Here is a 17,267-nt window from a genome sequence, read left to right as displayed (position 1 = left end):
CATCAGCCGGCCGGGCGCCGCCGCCGCCGCCGCCGCCGAGGGCGCGCTCAAGAGCCCCGCCTGCTCCGGTGAGGGCCGGGGGCGGCGGGGGAGCCGGGCGGGTGTCCGAGCGGCGCCGCGACGGCCCTCCTGCCTACCTGCCTCCGCCGCAGGGTCGCAGGAGCAGGCGCCGCTGGGGCTGCTGGACACGCCGCTGCTGGAGGCGGAGGCGGAGGTGCGCTACTGCTTCCTGCCGCTGCGCCTGGTGGGCGAGTTCCCGGCGCTGGTCACCGACGACAACCTGCTCTGGCTGGCCGACGGCGCGGCGCTGATCGAGGTCGAGAGCGGCGAGTTCCGCTTCATCGGTAAAGGGCAGGCAGGCGGGAGGGACCCAGCCCCCGGGCAGCCTCCTCCGAAGGTGGCGGGGAGGTTGGGGGGACGCGCCCCGCGCCCACAGGTCAACTCTGGACCTCGCCCCGTTGCCTTGACGGCTCCTACCCGGCGCAAAGCTTCCCTGGCCGCCGCCTTCGGCCTGTTCCCTGAACTGAAGGGCTGGGAAGCCCAATGAGGACATGGGGAAGGTCTTGCAGCTTGTCCTGCGTTGCCCTAGTTCCTTTCCCGGGAAAACCAGCAAGGCAAGAAAGGCCTCTTTTGACCCGGGGCCCTGGAGCTGCCATTTCTCCGTTCCTTTCAAGAAAGTGTCGCTTGTACAAGAACAGCGGTGGTTGGAGCTTTGATAAAGGACCACACTTGTATCTCAGGGTTGAAATGGGGGGTCTGAGCTTGGTTGTTTTCTTGTAGTGCTCACTGATGATGTGACCTACAGTATTTGGGTAATGAAACGTCTGAAGGAAACAAGCAAGCTCAGAGAGCATCAAGCCTATAATTTGCATTGTTATCCTAGAATTATTGTTATGGTTATTAGCCTAGCAGCCTATGTTTCAAATTCTATTTCTTCCTATCAATTTTCTCTTTATTGTTTCCATGTCCATCCCTTTCTGGCTGGCTGACTTGGTCCATCTGTTGCTTTGCTTTCCCCTAAAGTCACTCGAAATATATGTATGTAGCATGAAATGTGATTGCAAAAACACTTTGCTAGATCTTCAGGTTGTTTACTTTCTGGTGTGCATTTTTTTAAACAACTAGCTAATTTTCTTCGCTCAGAGAAGATTCTTTTGCCTGATAACTTCTCCAGCTTGGATTCTCTGGAAGCTGAAGCTGAAGCCTTGGGCATCCCCAAGGTCATAGAAGCCGTGAAGATCTTCAGGAATAACCCAGGTGTAGTAGTTCTTACAACATTTTAAGTTCTGTGTTGACTTGAGTTCAATGTAAAAGGGATTACTTGGGCTTTCTTTAATTACAGAGTGTGAGTAATGATAACTTGGTCGTATTCATTAGGAAATTGTACAGAATATAACCTGTACAGTAATACACAGTGCTTTTTTTGTTTTTTTTAAAAAAAGGTGCCGGAACTCACGCACAGCTCCGGCTCCAGTCGAAAGCCCTTTATGGAACCGGGGGGCGGGGGGGAGAAGAAACCGCTTTAGGGAGCTTCAGCTTAAAATATGTATTTTATGACTGTCCAACAATGCAAAAACAGGTGGCCCTTGCACTCAGTTCCCCCCCCCCCCATCCCTCTTGTGCCCTGCCCTTGACTGGAGTCTGTTCTTCTGATTACAATATTGCAGCATGTGGAATTTGGAGGCTCAGAAAGCAGGACTTGCAAAACGTTCTGAGCTTTAACTCATTTCTGCTATTCTGCTCTTAAAAAACTTTTGCCCCAAGTCCAGAACGAAACGGGCACTTCCAAACCATTGGACGAAGAAATCGAAGGCCGTGGTGTTCCTTTGTTCTGGGTGAACCTTTTAAGAAATGCATTTGCTTGTGTTGTTCTGCTTTGGTTTTAAAATGGAATGCAGCTCGGATCTTTACTTCAGCCAGATGATGGCACAGAGAAGCATAAGACACAGTCAGCCATTTTAATGTCAATGTCTCCTTTGGTGTTTTTCTTTAGGCTCAGGTTCCAGTGAAGCCTCTAAGTCTCCAGTACAGGAGCAGAGACTTCAGGACCCATCAGTCCTCCTTCCTTTGTACCCAATGGTGCTGGGACTCCTAGTCAAGTACCCTGACTCTGCTCTTGGGCAGCTCCACATGGAGAGCACTCTGGATGGGAACAAGCTCTACATATCAGGGAATGGAGTTCTTTTTCAGCATGTCATGTATGTCCCTCGGGAAGTTTGGTTATGCTTGTTTCTAGTTTCTGACGAAGACACTTGAGATGTGTTTGCATTCACATCTCAAGTGTCTTCGTCAGAAACTAATGTAATTTAGTGTAAGTACACTAATAACAGTATATCTTAAGCAAGGTTTAATGGCAAATTAATATGCATATGATAAGGAGGATCCATATCATTGTTATTTTAAAGTAGAGTGTGAGTAAATATATATATATGAAGAAGAAAACCGGTTGGTAAAAAGTCCGTATAAAGATGAAAGAATGAAAAGAAATAATCCAATAGCTGCCTTAAAATAGGAATGTTAAAATATCTACATTTCTGGCAAGTTTTTCTCTTTTTCTATGCAAAGGAATTGGTTAGGAACTTGCAGACTTCCACTTACACGAAATATGTCTGAACTTCCACACCTTTGCACCTATTTGGATCAAATGGATCTCATCTATGAGCCAATGAAGGACGCTTTAAAAAGATTTCTAAACCCAAAGACGCCCACAGACTCCCTGGTAAAAAGTAAGTCGTACCTCCCTTCAGATTTATTATGCACAGGTAGCTCTGTTGTGGGAGTCATTCATAGGTTAAAGATCTGGGTAAGGAAAAAACATCCCTGCGAAAAAGGCTGTGGCAAACGCCTTCCGTGTTGTTGCAGAACAGAGGTGAGATGGCTGTGTCGTAATAGTCATCGGGGGCCAAGCTGATCTTGAAGGATGAATATATGATAGAATGATTGGTATTTTCTCTTAGTGGGAGAAGAAAATTAAAAAGTTGCTTAGGCCTTTTTAAAAGACATTTACTTGGACGGGAGCGCCATTGACCTGAATGGCTTTCTTCATTGGACACACTGAAATGTCCATATTTTAGGTTAATATATTGTACAGATTCAGCTCATACACTTAGTTGTTGACCCATACAACATAGTTGAGAATTCCCTCTGGCTTGGTAATGGAACTTGTGAAGTGGGTCTTAGAATAGTTATAGATTGCAAAATGGTTTGAGCCTGTAATGAAATTTCTCTTATTTCCTTCCTTGATCCAATTATTTATAAAGAAATTGTGTGGTTCAGGTGGCTGGGCGTATTTCATTCCTTCATGAATCCATTCCTTTGTGTTGCAAAAGTATAAAAGTGGATCTTCTGTCATTTGGATTGTGTTTTGTAGATGCAGAGTGGGCAGCAGAAATAACAGCTTTTTCCCTACATCATATTGTCAAAGTCTATGTAGGAAGCCACTGGTATGCCACCTATTTGCAAACATTATTAAAGGTATAATTATTAAGTATGTTTATGTTGCTCTAGAGTGGCCAATATTTAGGCTGCTTGTTCTAAAGAGATATAAAGAAAGCATGTTGTGTAACNATGGCAGATTGCACAGAGGACTTGAAAATTGACCTCTTGTGATGTTCATTGTGCTTTTTGTTGTGCGTCTCCTGGTGAAATGCAGGCTGGGATGTGTGAGAGAGTTCCAGTGTCATCCATTCCCTTTCCTGAATGCTGGTGACTGTGGGAAACTGCCTTAGAGAGATCATCCTCGCATCCCTCTAACCGCTGCACAAACAAGCCCTGGAATTCTTCTTGAATATCCTGTCCTCATGATATGGCCTTTGTCCTATCCCCAGCCCAGACTTGAGCCAGCTTAAAGTCCAGGGATTTCTTCCCTTCCAAGCACAGTTTTTATCATGGGCCTCACCTTCAGCAAGGTGGCTGGCCATGCAGTGGGCTCATCTGCCTGCCTCTCACTGACCTCTTCCGCCTTCCCCAGCCATTTGGGCTTGGAGTGCAGGAAGGACCAGGCAGCGGGTTTCTGTGGAAGCATCTCCAGGCAAAAAGTTTGACTGGAGGTCCCAAAGGGCTTGGCGGTCACAAGGAGGCTTTCTGAAAACCCAGGTGCAGTGGAATGAAAGAGCTGGAGTTTGCCAGCTGGGTGATGCCAGTTTCTCCCCAAGGAGCGCCTGCAGGTTTTTTGTTTTCTTTTATTTTGCTGACACCGAACTAGACTGTCTATTGCTTTCAGGACTTAGAGCCATTTTGTCTCCTGTGCAAGAGATTTGGGGTTACTTGCCACGTTGTTTGGATTGCTACTCTGTTATACTATCTGGTTTTTTTACAAAATATACATGCCACGGTAAAAATGTGCAAAAGACATTTTTACTGCAGCAAATTACAATGACCGCTTTCCTTCTGGAACTGTGGGATAAAGCACGTGCTTTGCAAGGATGAGGAATCTGGGCCATCTGCAGGCCAGGCAAAGTCCACACCATATGTTGATTTCATGTTAACAACACCAGTCACTTCTGGTCCCCTTTGCACCTGATATTATTCTGTCATGGTCTGCAGTAAACGGTCCAGTTCTTTAGAATACAAATCTGTTAACTATAGCCAGGGTCTTTTTGATAAGGAAAATAGTCTTTCCAGTTTGAGAGAAAGCTTATGGAAAGAGCTGATTGGAAATCTCTTTCTTCCTTTTAGTTTCCAGAGTTGTTGTCAAATTGCAAAAAGGTATATTGGATTGCTTATGGCCAGAGTCTCCTCATTCATGGAGATGGAAAAATGTTTCGACATGTTCTCAACTTCTTAAGACTTGGCAAGTTGTACTTACCATCTGAATTTAAGTACGTTAATTACTATTTGATGCATATTATCTCTGAGATAGTTAAAGAGCAGTTATACCTTAAGACAGAGATGGAAGTGCTCAGTGTACCAAATGGCTGCATCTCTCAAGCATGTTCTTTGTAGAATAAGGCTTTAATTATCTCCTCCCCAAAGTTCTATTTTCTCTATAACTGTAGCAATTTGTGTTTGCCAATTTCTCTTAGGTTGTTCCGGTTTCATTATGTCCCTATAGTGTTATTAAATGTTGCTAATTAACCATTTGCAGCAATGAATCAGGACAACAAAGCTAAACATTATTTCAGAAATATCACTAGTGATGTAAAGGGAACGTGAAGTTTATTTCTCCCAAATCTTAGAAAGTGCATTTGTCCTGTGAAGGACTTTGCACTTGGGCACAACCGGGGGGGGGGGGACTGAAGGGGCAGATGCTCTGGGCCCCAAAGAACAGCTGGAGCAGAGCAGGTATCCCCTTGCAGTAGAAGAAGGAGCAGCTGGACTGAAGGCCATCTTATGCTTGGACCAGACCTCCCTCCTGCTGCCCAATTCCATCATGACTCTGGGTAGCTCGTACTTAAAATGGAAAAACCACTGTCAAGTCCCCATAGATCCCTATAGGGACACTGCCGTTCTGGCGGAAGGGTGGAACCTCAGGGCTTCTCTGTGATGTATTCATTTTGCTTTGTTCCTCTTTTGCTTTGATGTATCTTGGGGGGGGGGGACTGGGGTGAGGAGGGATGAGCCTGGGGCCATCTGCCTTGTCTCATCCCCTGGAGAGGTGCCTGAGAACAACTTGTTATCACCTTCTGGGCTAGGAGTTCCCACAACATCTTCACACCTCTGGATTGCCTCTCTATGGACTGGGCACTTGGGAGGGGTTTTGAGCAATGGGATTTAATCTAACGCTTTTGCGCTGGAACTTTAGATCCTGCCAGTTTTCTCTGCAGTCACTTTCTCTCAATAAAAGATCCTTTTGAAATGCTGCCTGCTTCAAGAGTTCTACTTCCTTGAGGGAATAGCTCAGGTGGGACCTTACATTAGGCAGGATCTGCAAAGAGGTCAACCTGGAGCAGCACCAGCCCTACCATGAGGACCATGCACACCATGTCCAACCAAGGCAGTGAGCATGAAGAAGTTGAGTGCTGGGGGGAAACCTCCTCCAGGGTCCACAAGCAGATGGAGGAGGAAGCTGGATTTACAGGAGGCGTACTAGAATTAAGGAAGGGGAGAAATGGGAAATGGCTTTTAACTTCCTCCATTGGTAAATCTTCATTTTTTCAATGTTGAACGAGCACAATTCTTGCTGCAGTTAATACATGTAAAATTGGATATATACACTCTTTCTCATAATTTCCTACAATTATGCCTAACAAAAATAATTCTGGCATAAAATCTATGTGTTTTCTAATCATTTTCTCTATCCATGCATGTATTCTTAACCAGAATCTTTTGGCTTTAGAGCATGTCCACCAAAGATGGTAATAAGTGCCTGGTTTTTGTTTACATTTCCAACAGTTGCTTGATATATTTTTAAACATTTTTGCTAACCTCACTAGTGTTAAATGCCATCTATAAAACATTTTATATAAATTTTCTTTGTACGCTACCACTTTTGTTATTTTAGAATTTCTTTCCCAAAGGCTTTGCCAGTTTTCTAGTTCTGTTATGTCCAAAATTCTTTGCCGATGTTATTGTTTCTTTAACTTGTTCCTCTTCCATCTTTGAACTTAGCATATATTTATAAAGTTTCTTAATCAATTTTTCATCTAATATCAGTAATATCTGACATCACAAATTCTGACTGTTCTTTATAAAATCCAGATGTTTTAACATCTTTTTCATATCTCGTTTGAATTTGCAGATATGGCCACCATGATACGTCAATACCCTGTTCTAGTTCTTGTCTATGTTTTAATTTTCCTTTATCATTCAAAATGTCTTTATAAGTCACAATTTTCTCACAGTTTGTTAAGTTTGTGTGAACAAACGCTTCCATTGTTGAAAGCCATCCAGGTATTTTCATATAGATTTCCGCTTTCATTTTTTCCCATTCTAGCAAAAGTGCATTTCTTATGTAATGATATTGAAAGTATCTGTGTATTTTATTTTTCCCATATCATAGAAAGCCATGCCATCCAAGTTGTAGATCATGTCCTTCTAGGTATAGTAATCTTTTATCTCTAATAATTTTTTTAATTATATCATTTTGGAACTGTAGATTTCCTTTTGAGTCTTGCAATTTATTTATCACTTTTTTCTCTCTTTTTTCAGTTTGTATGCTAACCACCGCTTAGTTATCTTTTATTGAAAGGAAATGGTTACAGAAATTTTGACAAATGGATCACCTTTCACTTTAGAGCTTAATTGATCGTACAGTTCATTAAATAGATTTTGTTTCATCTTGGAAAGAAAAGAATGTTCTTTTCACAGAGAATCGAGGCAATTGGGGGGGGGGCTTTAACTACTGATAGCAACTTCCACCTCCCCCCCCCCACACACATTCTGATCTCTTCCTCCCCATCTTTAGTTATAACTTATATTTTATTGTAATTTTCATATGGTTTATATGTTTATTCATATATTTATGGTTTCATTTTAATTTAAGCTGTCCAGAATTGCCTGGTGGGTGACAAACAAATTTAATAAATAAAAATAATAATAAACAGAATTGCACAGTGTGTAGTTATGAACCTCCGCCGACTCCAGGACTAGCATGTTTTCCATGCCAGTTTGCTCTGTGAGCTGGGGAGTCTTAGATTCAAAGGGTGGTTAATCCCACTGTACTTGTCCCTGGTCAGTCTCTGCCATGGCTTTGTTTGGGAGACCCTCGCAAAGAATCAAATGGCTTTCTAGGATGAGAAGTTGGAACTTCAACATGTTCTCTATAATGCTCAGCTATGGTAAAATCATCATTATAATAATTGTTTTTCATTTATTTAAATTTATTAACAGTTAATGGGTAATCTCAGTTCAATTGATTTGAAATGATTTGCTTTTTCACCCCATGACAGGGAATGGTCACTTTTGTGCCAGGAAGTGATCGAGTACCAGATCCCTTCTCTGCTGGAGGCTCTATATCAGTATGACATGTACAGGTATTTCTGTCTTCTGCTTGATTCTCATTTGCTGCTCAGCATAAATAAAATTCAATGTACTACAGGTAGTCCTTGACTTACAACTACAGTTGAGTCCAAAATTTCTGTTGCTAAGTAAGACAGTTGTTAAGTGAGTTTTTTCCCATTTTACAACCTTTCTTGCTACAGTTCTTAAGCAAATCCCTGAAGTTGTTAAGTTAGTAACACAGTTGTTAAGTAAACCTGGCTTCCCCATTGACTTTGCTCATCAGAAGGCTGCAAAAGTGATCACGTGACCCCAGGACGCTGCGACCATCATAAATGCATGCCAGTTGCCAAGCATCTGAATATTAATCACACAACCGTGGGGATGCTGCAACAGTCCTAAGTGTGAAAAACAGTCATGAGTCTTTTTTTCAGCGGTGTTGCAACTGCTAATGGTCACTAAATGAATGGTTATAAGTTGAGGATGACCTCTTGTGGGCGCTCCATCACTGGAGGTTTTTAAGAAGAGACTGGACAACCACCTATCTGAAATGGTATAGGGTCTCCTGCTTGAGCAGGGGGCTGGACTAGAAGACCTCCAAGGTCCCTTCCAGCTCTATTCTGATTGATTGATTGATTGATTAACCTCTTATCAGTCACCAGACAGGGCCAGAGTACCATAGTAGGAAGCAGGAGCTCTCAGTGAAGAACAGAAAATGAGGGGAGAGGTGCAGAAACCCGAGTGCTCCCCCAGAGGAAAGGCTGGGCTTTCTCAGAGAAGCACTTCCCTTTGGAATGCAGAATCCGGGGGGGGGGGAGTTTTAAGCCACAGGATGGGGTGAGAGGACATTTGAACAAGATGCAAAAGTTGGTTAGCTTGTGCTTTGGCCAAGAAATTAGAGTCAGTTGCATCTCAAAATCTTTTTCTCCTGCCCCTTAGGAAAAAGAAAAAAAATATTCACAGCTTTCTCCTGTTCTTGACTTCTAACTCTCAATAGGATAATTTTAACAATGACCAATATTATTGAGGCATAGAAAGTGTTTCCTAAAAAGGATGTAAAATGTTTGTATTCCAGATTATGGCTGCAACAGAAGGAAGTTCAACATGTAGTTTATCCAGTTAGAAACCTTGAGTCTCCAATATCAGAGAAGGATACTGGATCCAACAAAGTCCTTCGAGATGTAAGGTTATTTTTTACTATTACTATTGTTATGATTGGTCGCATAGTCATCCAGATGTTTGGATTTGGCATTTTTACCTGTTGAGCTGTTCCAAGTCAAGCTGCCTTTTGCAATTGACTGGTGAGGATTTTGTCAATGCTGTTATATTCAAGTGGTGCTCCATATTTTTGAGATTGCACCCGAGGAGCCTCTGACTGTTGGTACTACCTTTGCTTTCTTTTGCACAGTAGTTCCATTTCTATTTGCAGGTCTTTGTATTTGGTGATTTTCCCCCCAGCTCTTTCTTTTTTATTCTGCTGTTATTACATCATGCTGGTTTTCTTCTTTCTCATTTTTGAGCACTGCAGAAAAAAAAATACTCTTCCAATGGTAGAGTGAAAGAATCTCCCACTTCAAATACTTTAAGGTCAAAACAAAAGTTAATGCCAGGCTCAGAAAACAAAGGGAGAGAGAAGATTTTGTTTCTAATCAAACCATAGCAGTATAATGGACAGCAAGAAAGAGCAAGTTTCTACACTTCCCATCAGCTTTAATAATATTCATATATAGGGGATCCTCAACTTAAGACGAGCCTTTTAACCACTGTTCTGAGTTACTACAGCCTCTGAGTGGGGGCTTTATGACCCCTGCAGCATTTCCAGCTGTAGTAAACTCTCACATCGCCCTGTGGTCATGTGACTACATTTCAGGGGCTTGGCAAGTGGCTCGCCTTTATGACCAATTCAGCATCCCGCTGTCACGTGACCACATTTTGCAATGTTTCTTCCTGTCTTCTGGTGTTTTTTGATGGTTTCTGGCAAAAAAACACCCATTCAGAAGAATGGGTTTGCTTAACAACTGTGGTGATTTGCTTAATGACCATAATGAAAAATGTAAAAAACAAACAGGTTCAGTCATGTGGCACCTCAACCTAGACCGGATTTCCATTTATAATTGTGGATGTAAATTGAGGACTACCTATATGGCCTTTCAATGTTGGTTTTCCCTTTCTAATTGGAGCAACATTGCTGCTTTTAGCTCTACTTGATTATTTTATCTTATAACTACAAATTCTATAAAGTCTTGTTTTTTTTGCTCTAGTGGTTAATTCAGAGTACAATAAAATATTATGTCAGTGCAAGCCTATGGAGTCCAACTTCCTTGGTTTATAGAACTGCAAAATATCTCTACCACCAGCTACTTCTGTTTGTGGCTCCAGGTATATCTATAGAGGCCTAGAAATGGATGGTTTACATTGGAAAAAGGGATTCTCTGATGGCAGATACACTCAGCAGAAAGCATCTTTGGATTTGTGTAGGGAAGAAAGTATCATTTTTCAATTTTTTCTTCAATTTTAGGAGGACCATCCAAATCTAATTTATTTTTACTTTCCATCTCCTGTCAGTAGGTTTCTTACCTGGAGGGTTGATCCAGCTGAAAAAGTCTAGGTGTGGTTTAATACAATTAATACACTTGTCAACGTTGTGACAAACTGAACTGAAGCCATTTTTCATTTTGTCTTCCTTGCCACATTTTAGTTTAGAGACTTTAGATGAAGGAGGGGAAGGGAGGATGTTAAGTTTCTCAGTTAGCCATAGCAATACTTCAAGGTCAGTCCTGATAAAAGTTTTGGCCAGCTGAAAAGCTGGGAGTAGAGCCCGCTTTTGAAATAATTGGTGAATGTGGTTTATGATAGCAATTTGGGGTGGGAATTGCAACGTTACTTTGTAGCCTGAAGGAGGGGATTTTAGTCTTGGGTTCACCTTGGTATTTGCCGATATCTTGTTTCCTAAATAAAATGTTCTTTAAGGAAGAAATCCTTGCCTTGAAGTTCTTTTAAATGGTTTCATCTATCGGAACCATGACAATTACTAATTATGCTTTAATGGATTTTTTTCCTCTTCCCTTTTTGAAGCATCTGCATTTTGCTGATTTAGATCAGTGTGCCAATAACTGGAATATAACTAGAGAACCAGAGTCCATGGAAGGGAGTGATAGAGAGAACACCAAATACACCAGCATTTCTCCCATTAAGGGAGCAAAGCGAAAACATCCCTGGGAAACGTCCAAGTCCTCCGATGACTGGGGAGACGCCTGCCTTTTCCGACAGGAAGGAAACCTCCCCAAGAAAAGAGGAGCAAAAGGCAGCTTCACCAAACCTCTGGAGAACAGTGACCCCCCCATTCAGAAGCTCATTTCCCTTGTGCAAGGCTGGGATATGGCTCACTGCAGATGCTGTGGGGCTCCCCAGGGACCAGGATCTTGTGAGGAATCCAAATGGAGAGCATTGTCTGGGAGGATCCCCCCTGCCAGCTGCTTCAGAATCTCCAGCTCTGAGCTCTCTAGCAATGAGGTGGCCATACAAGGAGCACCAGAACATCTGTCCAAGGCTGAACTGTGCAAGCAGGGACCCCTGCCCCCCCAGGGCTGGCTGACAAAGGCGGATGACCCAAGCAGTCTGGAGGAGGTGCCCTCCTCAGGGAAAGGTGCCAGCTCTCGGGAACAGAGTGGCCAGAAAGAAAAGGGTAAGTCGAACTCTTTCACTTGCTGCTTGTAAATGATTTCCGGGTTTGATTGGGAATAAAGGACTGCTTGGAAACATTTATTTTCTCCCTGAACCTTGTATTTTTAATTGTAACCTGTTCAGGAGGAGGCGTAGTAACCAACTTCTTGATAAGTTAGTCATGATCCTTGTAGTAGTCCTGCAGATGCTTTTTCACGAGGCAACTGGACTTTCTTGTCTTTCTTTGAAGACGTTTTGCTTCTCATCCAAGAAGCTTCTTCAGATCCTTGGAGTAATTAAAGCATTTGGTTTTTCTTGCCTAAGAGGGTCCTCTCCTGGCTGCAGTGGGGACTGGCAGCCTTTCCTTCTTCTGCAAGTGGGAAGCTGTCATCCAGTCAGCGTGCAGAGCATGTGTTGTAACAGTGACACCACCAGTTTCACAACTACAACTAAAAAAATCAATTCTTTGGGTTGCTGTGTATATTTTTTAGGGTTTTGTTTCCCCGAGAGATCAGCTTGTAAGCCTAGTAAGCAGTGGAACAAGAGACCAAGGATACATGAAACTCAAACACTTTGCTGCCATCTTGTGAATGAATAATGATTACATTGCAAAATAAATATATGAAAGAAGGGTGAATGGGTTGGAAGTAAGGTAAAGACCAAAAATTAATGGTTAGATGGAGTTGATGAGAGAGTCTGAAAGAGGAGTAAGAAGTTTAAAGAACAAAAGGCCCTGCACAAAGCAACATGGAGACTCCGTAGACATAAGGAAGGCTAGAGAAGTAGAGAAGAACAGACAATTGTGTTCATGTAATCTACATTTTACAGGAGTTTGTTTTCTCTCTACTCAAGCTTCTTACAGTTTCTCTATGCTTCACAAAATATCCTTGTCCCGAAAGGGAATAGTTTGATCGATATTTATGTCAACAATCATTCAGGTGCTCCTTCATTCAATTCCCACACGGCTTCTGACTGCAACGTAAGGAAGCCCTGTGGTGGAAAAAGGACTTTTGTTTTCTGTTATTAAACTTTCCCTGAAGAGAATTTGAATTCATAAGAAGAAGCCTGCACCATTACCAGCTATTTCATTACAAAGCCTGTGTGTTTAATTTCACTCTTGTTGTTTTGAAAAGGTCATAATTAATTCCCTTGTGGATTTCTACTAACCTTGTCTTCAGCTGCAGAAGATGTTACAAACAGTTGTCCAATCTTTTCTTGAAAACCTCCATCATGTCTGCATTATACTGATTAAATCATATTTACCACAGAGTTTAAGCTCTTCTTGGGTATTTAATTCTCATGTTCTGGACAACAACAAAGGCCAGTACGTTTTCTGGTTTTTCACTGAGTCTGTTTAAAGGACTAATATACAGAGGAGTTCCACAACTTAGCATACCACCTCAACTGGCCCAAAGACAGTTCCAACTCCCAGTGGAATTAGGGGAAATTCTATCTTAGCAGCCTTTCCCACACTGCTCGTCCATGGTGGCTTTGGATCAGCATAGAGGGACCCTGTCACGGCTCCATCTTCTCGTGCCAGCGGCTGCTCTGATTTATCGACTCTCACTTTAGACCGTGTCACCACTGGCTGCACTTCAAAGTCCACGAAACCAGCTGAGTTTTCCCACGCGGAAGCTTGCTTAGTTAAATATATTCCTGTTCCCCCACCCACCGGGTGTTCACATTGTCCAATAATAATACTTTTTGTTATGGGAACAGTTCACTTCTCCATCGAGCACCTGCGGCAATGACCTTGGCGTAGTGCAGGCTTTCATGGTCTGTGAATGGCTTCTTGGCATTCAAATTCCTCCCTTCATTTTCTACTACTCCCCCCTTTTCTATGGCAAGTTGATTAGTGATAGAAACTAGCAGGCATCATAACGATTCAATCCTGACAGTCTGCTTCTCTTCCTCGAACACTCAGAACCTGTGTGATGACCCAGGGCACGGCACAGAGGCAAAACAGTCAACTGGCAGTTCAAACCGCCCTTTATTTGCTCCAATTTTCCCCAAATGCTCCCACGTTTCTGGCAAGCCGCAGAACAAAGTAAGACACACACACCTTCAGCAGCCTCTGGCTGCAAGTAGTTTCACAAGTTTTTAACTCTTCAGGCAGGGAAAGTGTGTGTATGGAACAAGCCGTCCTCCTTCAGGTTTCGACTCACACACAGTTAGATTAGAAGAGTAATTTACTCAAGGCCATGTAGATAACAAGGAAAGAAACATACATCCAAAATCTAATGAGTGTGGAAACACAAGCTTGCCTGAGCAGTTTCAGAAGAGAAGCCAAAATTCAATCTGAGGTCTTTGAACACCAAATCAAAATTTGTCAGCCAATGGTCAGAGTTTCAAGGTTTCCAAGCAGAAATCACAGAAAAAGAGATCAGATAGTCTCCAGGTGTGCCTTGTGGAAAGGGGCAGGGTGCTCTCCTTCCCAGTAGTTGAGCCTGCCTGTGTTGTTCCCTCCTTCTCTCCACTCTCCGTGCTCTAGGATCAGGAGGGGGTGGCCCTTGCTCATCACCTGAGCTCTGCCTCTCATGTTCATCCTGTCCCAATCCTGAAAGGCCCTGGCCTGCCTCAGCCTGCTCTTTCCCTCATTCCTCTGAAGCCACAGACATCCCTCCCGAAGTCGGGTCCAGTTCCAGCTCATTTTCCTCAGCAGATTCAGGCTCCGAGGGGGCACGACAAGCTGCTTCATCTATAAGAGCCTGAAAATTGTCCGTGGGTTCTGATGGTGCAGATGCTTTGCTATGCCTTTGATTTCTGGAGAACCGGTCCTCTTCCTGCATTTGGAGAGTTGCTGCCACTGTCATGAATGGAGATGTTCATGGTCCTTTTTCAGTATTTGCCCATCTGCTGCTGCATTCCTCCCAACCGTTTCCTTCAAGGATCATTCTGAACACCTCGCAGTTGCTGCAAAAGTAGACCAGATTGTTTCAAAGAAAGCATTGAAGAGAAGAGAAAAGAGGAGAGGAGAGAGCTGTAAAGGACCTTGGAGGTCTTCTAGTCCAGCCCCCTGCTCAAGCAGGAGAACCTATACCATCTCAGACATGTGATTGTCCAGTCTCTTCTTAAAAACTTCCAATGACGGAGCACCCACGATTTCTGGAGGCAAGGTGTTCCACTGATTGTCCTCACTGTTAGGAACTTTCTCCTTAATTCCAGGTTGCTTCTCTCTTTGATCAGTTTCCAACCGTTGTTTCTTGACCTGCCCTCTGGTGCTTTGGAGAATAATTTGACCCCTCTTCTTTGTGGCAGCCCCTCAAATACTGGAATACTGCTATCATGTCACCCCTATTTCTTCTTTTCTTTAGACTAGCCAAACCCAAGTCCCGCAGCCGTTCTTCGTATGTTTTAGTTTCCAGGACTTGGACCATCTTAGTTACTCTTCTCTAAACTTTTTCCAAGGTCTCAACAACTTTTTTGTATTCACAACTGCAGACTTTGGTCCAAGGAATTTCACTTTTCCTTCTTAGCACACTACTAGGAAAGAGGCTTTTATTATTTTCTGGCTTTGTGCTTCTGTAAACAAATTAGGCTTTTAAAGTATTTTTTTTAAATTATAATAGCGATGTTAGTTCCATGTATACTTTAGTAAGTATACATGGAACTCAGAAGGGTATGTCTGGTTGAAAAGAACTAAAAAGTTTGAAATGGCTATTCCAGTTCTCCCTTAATTCTTTGTTAGCAATCCAAATTTTGAAAAACACTTTAGTAAGTGTAAACCACCAGGGGGCCTATGTGTGAAATATTTTAGCAATTGTTAACTGTTAAAAATCTGGCTTGAGACTTGTTGCAGAAGCAGAGTTAAATGGGGTTAACTTGATTAGGTCACCTGAATCCTACTGGGGGCCCACAAATAGGCATGCAAAATGCAGCGGCTGAGATTTTGTACTGTAATCATAGATATATTGCCTTGTTAAAATCATCCATGGGATTATTTTGTTCATTCTCTGCAGGAACAGCCCTTGAAGAAACTGCTACTTGTGAAGCCCTTGATGTGAGGGGCTTGATTCTTAAGGTTGAGCACCCTCCGATTGTGCCGGGCGATGGTTCCTGTGTCTTTCATGAAGGCAGCGTTCTCTACAGCACGGGCGTTGAAGAGATTACTCTAGCCTGTGCCCTGGCACCCCCAGTGGACAAAGGTAGGCTCTTGACTGCAGCTGGGTTATGTGGGTAACTTCCTAGGGTAGCTGTACATATTTAACACCCAAAAAGATATTTGGAAATCTCATTTTGTGCCCTCCGCAGCAAGACTTGTGCCTCTGTCCTTTGCACATGTTGGCTGGAATAGCGGCTCGCCTGGGGCTGAGTTACTCTTGAGTGAAGGAAATCAAAGGAAGCCGCCGTCCCTCCTCCAGGAGAGGAGGGAGGATGCCATGGGCTTCGTTCCCAGCTCAAAAGACCTGAAAGGGGTGAAGAAGGCAGAGCACAGAGCTCGGTAGAAAGGCAGGAGTTGAGGGTCACAATCTCTTTTCTCTTGCAGATGTTGTTTTTCTGAGCTTTCCATTAACACAAGAAGAAATTTTTTATGCCCAGAAGTGCCACGGCTTCCTTACGGATGTCATCTTGGATTCTATAAGACAGAAGGATCCTAAAGAAACCACTGCCAAAGTAGAGCTTCTGGTCCAGAGGTTGTGGGTAAGAAGGCATCTGCTGCCCTCCTGCCCAGAGGTGCTTGGGCTAGCAATCTTTGCCTTTCCCTTGTGGCTCCAAGCCCTGGGGCCCGATGGTGGGTTCCCGGCATTCGAGCTGCTCCTTCCCTCCCAAGGGTTCTTTCAGCACAGTTCAGCCTAGCAAGGCAGGGAGCGCCAGGTTCTGCCTCTGGAGTTTGAGTCCCTCATTTCTTACAGCGTCTGCAGATCACGGCAAAGGAGTTTGTGGCTGAGCTCCTGAATTCAGCGCCCTTTATAGCCGATGGCCATTCCTACGAGAAGTTGCTGAAGTGGGTTGAAGTAAGTGTGAATGACAGCTGTGCTTCCATCCACTTGAGGGGAAGTTGGCCTCCCACATGCAGGCGGCAGCTAAATGCACCCTTGCAGTGCAGGCCTCACTTTCATTGTGAGACCCCCTCCCCTCCTTTCCTGAGAACAGCCACCCTGGCACACATGAGGGATCTGACATCCAGATCCTCAGATCAGGCATGCCCAGTCTGGACAGGGGTTCAGGCAAGCCAGCCCCAAAGCCCTCTCCCCCACCCCCACCCCCACCCCATTGGCAGCCCAAAGTTCTCCAGGAGGTGGCAGTAAAACCGTAGAGTTTTGGTGGTGGGCCTTTTGCTCAGATGAGCATGGCAGCGTCTGGGAACCACGCCCACAAAACTTTTGACCCCTCCCCCTGAAAAGAGAATGAAACGGGGGGGGGGAGATCATTTCAACTGATGTCATCACTGCCCCCCCAGGAGGCCATCTGTGTGGCCGTTGCCCAGGGGGGAGGCTGAGGTGTGGCCTTTGGCCCAGCAGAAATTGCTAGCCAGCGTCTCTGTTTCCTTTCAGTTCACCCTGCCTTTTGCCTGGAAATACAGCTGCTGCATTAACTTGCTTATTAAAAAAGGGTACTTTAAATCACTCTCACATTTTGTTATTGGGAAATATTTACAGAACCCTTAATAAAACTGAAAAGTTTGGTTGCAGTTTGTTAGAAGTTTCTTTTTCATTTTGAAATTAACCTGATAAAAATAAAATGCACGCATATATAAAATACATGCCCGAGAGCATTAACAATGA

The 17,267-nt window shown here is 43.6% G+C and overlaps 1 protein-coding gene across 1 annotated transcript in view; it reads left to right on the top strand.

Annotated features, from left to right (window-relative positions):
- The window catches only part of KCTD19 (potassium channel tetramerization domain containing 19), a 19,987-nt gene extending 2,837 nt beyond the window's left edge, over nt 1-17,150 (top strand). The window contains exons 3-16 of the mRNA XM_015812171.1: nt 153-344; nt 1,126-1,257; nt 1,994-2,198; nt 2,566-2,719; nt 3,181-3,184; nt 3,377-3,474; nt 4,678-4,820; nt 7,830-7,913; nt 8,954-9,059; nt 11,464-11,563; nt 15,501-15,686; nt 16,028-16,182; nt 16,395-16,496; nt 17,037-17,150. Of these exons, the coding sequence (XP_015667657.1) occupies nt 153-344; nt 1,126-1,257; nt 1,994-2,198; nt 2,566-2,719; nt 3,181-3,184; nt 3,377-3,474; nt 4,678-4,820; nt 7,830-7,913; nt 8,954-9,059; nt 11,464-11,563; nt 15,501-15,686; nt 16,028-16,182; nt 16,395-16,496; nt 17,037-17,150 (1,775 nt within the window). The remainder of the gene's footprint in view (nt 1-152; nt 345-1,125; nt 1,258-1,993; nt 2,199-2,565; nt 2,720-3,180; nt 3,185-3,376; nt 3,475-4,677; nt 4,821-7,829; nt 7,914-8,953; nt 9,060-11,463; nt 11,564-15,500; nt 15,687-16,027; nt 16,183-16,394; nt 16,497-17,036) is intronic.
- Nucleotides 17,151-17,267: the final 117 nt, after the last annotated feature.

The sequence above is a fragment of the Protobothrops mucrosquamatus genome, unplaced genomic scaffold (genome assembly GCF_001527695.2).
Source record: "Protobothrops mucrosquamatus isolate PMUCROS unplaced genomic scaffold, P.Mucros_1.0 scaffold74, whole genome shotgun sequence".
NCBI classification, from domain to species: domain Eukaryota; kingdom Metazoa; phylum Chordata; class Lepidosauria; order Squamata; family Viperidae; genus Protobothrops; species Protobothrops mucrosquamatus.
The sequence above is the reverse complement of the archived record's forward strand: the minus strand, read 5'-3'. Positions and strand labels throughout refer to the sequence as shown.